Source organism: Macrobrachium nipponense, chromosome 2 (assembly GCF_015104395.2).
Source record: "Macrobrachium nipponense isolate FS-2020 chromosome 2, ASM1510439v2, whole genome shotgun sequence".
Taxonomy (NCBI): Eukaryota; Metazoa; Arthropoda; class Malacostraca; order Decapoda; family Palaemonidae; genus Macrobrachium; species Macrobrachium nipponense.
Window position 1 is genome coordinate 132,622,507 of NC_087201.1, and position 7,500 is coordinate 132,630,006.

The 7,500-nt window shown below is 35.1% G+C and overlaps 1 protein-coding gene across 1 annotated transcript in view; it reads left to right on the forward strand.

The window, feature by feature from the left end:
- The window catches only part of LOC135220989 (teneurin-m-like), a 538,744-nt gene that overhangs the window by 276,912 nt on the left and 254,332 nt on the right, over window positions 1-7,500 (forward strand). Inside the window, 1 exon segment of the mRNA XM_064258693.1 lies at window positions 2,665-2,876. Coding sequence (XP_064114763.1) covers window positions 2,665-2,876 — 212 coding nt within the window.

Here is a 7,500-nt window from a genome sequence, read left to right on the forward strand (position 1 = left end):
ACATGCATAAAGGATTATGAGTAGAAATTTCCTGCACACAGTTTAGTTATATATATATATATATATATATATATATATATATATATATATATGTGTGTGTGTGTGTGTGTGTGTGTGTGTGTTTTCTGCATATTTCACTTATAACCTGTATGCATATATGTATATGCAGCTATATACATATAGCATATATATTATATATATAATATAATATATAAATATATATTATATATATATTAATCAACATCAATGCATACATGAAAAGGAAAAAAAAAATGAGAGAAATTTGCTGCACACAGATTATTATAATATTATATAATATATATGTGCAGCTACACACACACACACACACACACACAACACACACCACATCACAGCACAATTTTCAGTTTTTATTTAAAAACCGAGCCACATACGAGTAGACTCGAAAGCCATTTTTGGTTATAAAAGTGAAGTGTATCTGTGTACGAGACAGGCTAGAAAAGTTCGACAATAATGGGAACGATCCGTACAGCGAAAGTCTTGTTCCCGTACGTATCATGTTTTATCCGGGAGGGAGATTGATTGCCCACAGTTATTGTGCAGCGTACCGAAATAAATACCTTTGAGGTCGGTAAACTTTTCCCTAAAACGCCTGGAGGGAGCCTCCGGATTCTTAGGGTCGAGTTGCTTGCTGGAGAAATTTATACGGATGCGGTTCAAGTGGCTGCTGGCAGCTGTATATGATTTCTGTTATTAAAAGTTTCGGACATTTCTTCTTCTTCTTTTTCTTCTTCTTCCTCTTCTTCTTTTCGAACTTTGCTGGATATTGATGGAACGATGGTTCCCACGGGTTGCGTCCTCTTGCCTACTTTTCTTGGAACTTGTCCCCGAAGAGGAATTATTCCGCGGAGAACTTATTTCCTTCCACTTTTTGGGTTGCCTTGCAGGAATGAGCTTTGCTCCTCATGGCCTGTTATCATTTATACGTTGTGAAAGGGACATGATTCTGGTTCATGTAAAAAATAAGTGGATGTAGGCAATTTCCTAACATTTATCTAACGCTCTTTATTCCTTAATACAGAAATAAGCTTTACTCTTCGATCTGTTTTCATTTATAAGAAGTAAATGAATGTTGGCCATTTCCTAACATTTTCAGTTTTCTGTAAAAAGAGAACTGTTGTGCCGGCTTTGTCTGTCCGTCTCGCCGTAGGTTTTGACCCTTACTGAGGCTAGAGGGCTGCAAATTGGTATGTAGATCGTCTATCCTCCAATCATCAAAAATAGCAAATTGCAGCCCTCTAACATCAGGTTAAAGTTAGCCATAATCGTACTTGCGGCAGTGTTATATTAGGTACCCACACCAACAGCATACGCCACCTCAGGACTGTGGCTGAATTTCATGGGGTCGCGGCTAAGAGTTTTGTGGGCCATGGCTGAGGCTACCACCGGACAGGAAACTCGATTGTGCTTAAGAAACTTCGGCGCGTTTTGTACTTGTTTATTTATACATATTTTGTAATTACCTCTGCGAACAGTTGCTTAGTAAATATTGCATATTAATGTTGCAAAGCATCACTGGTTACATATTTGTGGATTGTCTTTGATGGAAGCGCAATGAAACGGGTTTAAATACTTGCCGAATAGTTATTTAAAGATATTTGATCCACATCCTCCGTAATGTTATTTATCCTACATTTGAATATGTATTGCATCCCCTTTTACTAACAGCCATATTGAATATTTCTCCGCTTGGGTGGATGAGCACAAGTATTATGGATACGAATTTTAATAGATATTTTTATGAGGATTTTTTTTTTATTTACTAGGGAATCTAAATTTCCGATAATTCCACTTATTTGTATACGAAAAAATTTACCTGCAAGATTATCGGCCATTGGCACTTTCAGAAATTCTCTCTCTCTCTCTCTCTCTCTCTCTCTCTCTCTCTCTCTCTCTCTCTCTCTCTCTATATATATATATATATATATAGTATATATATATATATATATATATATATATATATATATATATATATATATATATATATATATATATATTACTGTGAGACCATTTTTTTAAATCAAGAAACATTGAATTACATTTGAGAGCATACGCAACGTTTGCTGATTATTATAAATCTCTCTCTCTCTCTCTCTCTCTCTCCTCGTGGTCTCTCGTCTCTCTCTCTCATCCTCTATCTCTCTCTCTCTGTCTCTCTCTCGATATTTTGCTATGAGACCATCTTTTTCAGTAAGAAACGTTTGATTACATTTGAGAACACGCAACGTTAGCTGATTAGTAAAATTATAAATTCTCTCTCTCTCTCTCTCTCTCTCTCTATAGATAGATAAATAGATAGATAGATAGATAGGTGGATATTTTACTCTTAGACCATCTTTTTCATCAAGAAACGTTTAATTACATTTGGGTGCACATCCAACGTTTGTTGATTATTACAAATCTCTCACTTCAAAGGTCCTCTCTCTCTCTCTCTCTCTCTCTCTCTCTCTCTCTCTCTCTCTCTCTCTCTCTTTTACTGTGAGACCATCTTTTTCATCAAGAAACGTTGAATTACATTTGAGAGCACACACAAGGTTTACTGATTATGACAAATCTCTCACTCTACAGGTCCTTTTCACGTTGGTCGCCTTTCCAAATTAACACTGGATTTCCTTCTGCCCGCAGGTACAATGTTCAGTTTGGCGGTGGCCTTCCAGCACCAGTATTACCCGTCCGTAACAACCTCCGCCGCCCAGGGCATGGGAACAGGGGAGTGGGCACCGCATCCAGCAGCGTCGGGAGGGGACAGGGATCCCCGCGCTGCTCTTGGAAATGCACTGCCATCATCTTCATCACAATCGCTGTCGTTCTCGCAGCTGTCCTGATCTACATTGCAGGTAAGATATACCAAGGCATTTCGTTTGACGTCGAGGAGTATATAACTATTCCATTATGAAGTAATTCACAATACGTCACATTTAGGGTTCAGAGATGTGTATTTCTGGTGATAAAAGTTCACTCTCGACGTGATTCGAAAGTCACGTAAAGCCGTTGGTCCCGTTGCTGAATAACCACTGGCTCCATGCAACGTAAAAACACCATACAAACAAACAAACCGCAACAAACCGTAAAGACGTACTTGATCTTGTCATAGATGTATAAAGCTTACCGTTCAATGAGGATATGAAAAGCAGGGATGAGGAAAACTGTGGCTATTTTTTTAAAAAACGAATAGGAAAAACTCTAAGGCGTTGGAAAAATATAGATCGGAAAAACTGATTTTTTTTTTTTTTTTTTTTTTTTTTTTTTTGGAGATAAGGGATGGGAGAGACTGTGAAAATTTGGATAAAAGCAATGGGAGAAAATGTGAAGTTTTTGAGAAAAAAAGATGGAAAAACCGAAGTTTATGGAAAAGGTGGGTGGGAAAACTGCAGATTTTGGAAAAAAAAAAGGTATGGTAAAAACTGAAATCTTTGGAAAAAAGGGCTTGGAAAAACTGTGAAGTTTTTGGAAAAAGATAAGGATAGGAAAACTGTGAAGTTTTTAGAAAAAGTGGATGGGAAAAACTGAAGTTTTGGGAAAAAGGAAGGGGAAAAAAGACTGAAGGTTTGGAAAAAAAGGAATAGGGAAAAATTGTGAAGTTCTGAAGAAAGGGATGGGAAAATTATTTTTCATAAAAGGGATGGGAAAAGCTGTGAATCCTTGAAAAAAATGGCTGGGGAAAACTGAAGTTTTTGGAAGAAATAGATTGGAAAAACAGTGACATTTTTGTTAAAAAAGTATGGGAATAACTGTGAAGTCTTGTGTGAAAATAGGATGAAAAAAACTCGGGATTTAAGAAAAAAATAGAGTGGGGAGAATTGTCAAGTTTTGGTAAAAGGATGGGAAAAACTGAAGTTTCTGGAAACAGATGTCTGGGAAAAACCGTGAAGTCTCTTGTGTTAATATCAAGAAATTCTTTCTATGTGCGTAATAGATGCATAATGTTATGTCAACGAGTAAGTGCGCTGAAAGTTGGACTGCAGTTAGGTTCTAATCAAACGCAAAAGCAAATATAAACATGACCTGGTATTGTTCTTCTATGAGATTCGCGAATTCTTTCTGTTTAAAAATAATCAGTACCATCCTAACCATCTTAGTCAGATATGTGTAAAGATAACATCATACTGCAGTATTCCCTTTTAATCTTTCCTTACCTTTAGGGAATCACAGCTCATTTCTTATTTGTCTTGTTCAACCGGTACTTTCTGTCATCAATTTAGTACACATGATAATAATTATAGTAGTAATAGGCCACGTTTTTAGTAGAGGAATCGGAGATATAGAAAATATAACTTGTTTGTGAACAGTGTATGGCTGTATAGAATTTGTTATGTGTGTGTGTGTATATATATATATATATATATATTATATATATATAATATATATATATATATATATATATATATAACTATTTATGTGCGTGCGCGTAATAGGTCGTTTTCTCCTACAAATACATATATTAAGTTTCTCCGTTACGAGTTGGAAATTAAAAATGTGACGTTCCGTATACTGCCAATGTTAGATAGTGGTAATGTGTCTGCTATACATTGAAATTAATGTTCTTGCTTGATGTTTCAGTTTGTAGATCAAAGTCCGCGGAAACGACATATGGTGTAGATAATGAAGAGAAAGGAAATCATTTTGGCCTTTTGCTCCTGTGATGAATGATCGCTGTCAGTAAATGAAATCTGATTATGTTTCACCGTAGACTGTTTTGTAAATTTCATTAACTTTCGAGTCTAGTCTGGATTAATGAATTCAATAATAGACTTTGACGAGTTATTTGACAACAGATTTATTATTATTATTATTATTATTATATTATTATTATTATTATTATTATTATTATTATTATTATTATTATTATCTTTATTATTATTATTATTATTATTATTATTATTATTATTTGCTGGAAGAATACCTTTATTAATGCAGGTTTTATTGAAAGTAATGGCTATTTCAGCCGCGTTTATTTTATATAGAAGTATCTCTATTCTTATTACTGACGATAAACATAGATGTTTATCGTCAGTAATAAGAATAGAGATGCTTCTATATAAAATAAACGCGGCTGAAATAGCCATTATTTTTCAATAAAACCTGTATTATTATTATTATTATTATTATTATTATTATTATTATTGTTGTTGCTGTTTGTTACTCTAATTGCTGTAGATGACGATTTTTTTTACTTTTGAATTTTTTTTCTTGTTGTTTTGGGTGGGTTGGGGGGGGGCACAGTTTATAGCATTGGGCAAGTTTACCACGCCCTTATACCGAATGTAAGGATGGGAAGCAAATCAATCATTCATCAAGATATAATTTATACGTTTGGGATTATTATAAGATAGGTATTTTCCATGCTGCTTTCACATGATTTTTATATATATATATATATATATATATATATATATATATATATATATATATATATATTTGTCGCTGTGAACCCTAGCGTAGACTATATATCTTGAAGCTAAATGTAATGACGTTGGAAATGTAGGACATTCTGTAGAGAATTTAAATCTTTGGAGTAACTTGTGATGTTTGTACGTAAGAAAATAAAATGACGTTCATAACATATATTGGATATAAAACGCTGCGTATTCAAGAGAAGCTTATATTCCTGTAATGGATTGTGAAGACGTAATCTCGAGTAGCAAAAAGGACTAATATTCCTCCCAGATCTTCAGCACTAATTCGAAGCATTAATCCATATCTTTGCAATTAGACCTTTCGACCAGCCTCTTAAAGCCTTTTGATATGACGATCCTCTAACAACCATTAACTTTTCGGAGAGAGAGAGAGAGAGAGAGAGAGAGAGAGAGAGAGAGAGAGAGAGAGAGAGAGAGAGAGAGAGAGAGACGGTATGCCTAAAAAATTCCCTTTGATATATGTAGAAAGTTAGACGTTTCATCGATATCTCCATGTGAAGTTAACTTAGCTTTGGGCCATATTAGAAGAGAGAGAGAAACTTCATCCCCGTGATGGAGCCACTCATCAACAAATCACGACCCGAGTAGCTGTGCTGTGGTTCTCATTAGGAATATGAACAGAGAGAGAGAGAGAGAGAGAGAGAGAGAGAGGAGAGAGTCGTTATTTGTCCTCCATTTGTATTATGTTTATTAAAAGTCTCCTAGAATTTTGAGAGAGAGAGGGGGGGGGTCGCAAATTGTCCTCCATTTATATTGTTTATTAAAAGGCACCTAGAATTTTGAGAGAGAGAGAGAGAGAGAGAGAGAGAGATCTTGCGAGAGAAGAGGCCCGAGAGTAGTGAGAGAGAGAGGAGACGGAGAGTGGGGGGGGGGTCGTGATTTGTCCTGCATTTCTATTATATTTATTAAAAAGTTCCTAAAATTTTGAGAGAGAGAGAGAGAGAGAGAGAGAGAGAGAGAGAGAGAGAGAGAGAGAGAGAGAGAGAGAGAGAGAGAGATTCGTTATTTGTCTTCCATTTTAAAAAGATATTTATTCAAAGGTACTCAAAGAGTTATACATTCTGATAAAGAGAGAGGGAGAGGGGTTGGTGATTTGTCTTCCATTTATAAAATATTTAGCCAAAGCTACTTACCAGTAGAGAGAGAGAGAGAGAAGAAAGGATCGTAATTTGTCTTCCATTTAAAAAAAATAAGTTATTTAAAAGTACTTGAAGAATTGTAGAGATAGACAAAAAGAGAGAGAGAGAGGGTTGTTGATCTGTCTTCCATTTATAAGATGTATATTGAAAGGCACTTGTATATTGAAAGGCACTTGAAGTTGGAGAGAGAGAGAGAGAGAGAGAGAGAGAGAGAGAGAAAAGAGAGAGAGAGAGAGAGAGAGAGAGAGAGTCGTTATTTGTCCACCATTTATAAAATATTTATTTAAAAGCCCTGGACTGTTGTAAACGGCTTTCCCTTTTCATAAATTGAAACTTTGAATATTATTGCATGAAGTCTTTCAGGTACAGTTTTCATATTTCAGCATTCTTTGGAATTTCAACAGCAAAGGTGGGAGAAGGGATGTTGGTTTGGACACCAGTTCAGCATTTTCCTGAAAACGGTGAAGACGATTTATCATTACGTAACATTGGTGCATGACTTAAGAAAAGCGGCCTAATGTGTACTCTAAGATACAGGGGTTATTTTCAAGTTTATTATATATCTCATTCACAGTAGCAAGCTGACTGCGATCAATTAGATAACTACGGTCAACTTCATTTTCTTTTTCGAGAGATGTTGCCACCTTATTTTTCGGTATTTGAAGCTTATACAATGATCCTTGAAGGAGTTTTAATGTACATCTATTAATTACGTTAATATTGTAAATATGTACTATGGTTTAGGTCAAATGTCTTGGGCATTATGTTCAGTATATCCGTTTTTAATGTCAAAAGTATCTTTTAGCTCTCCTTTGCTTTGTGTAAATACTCTTTTGTTGGTTCAGACATTCGTATTCAAGTGCTAATACATAAATATGTGTTTAAAGCTAATACACTCACATAGT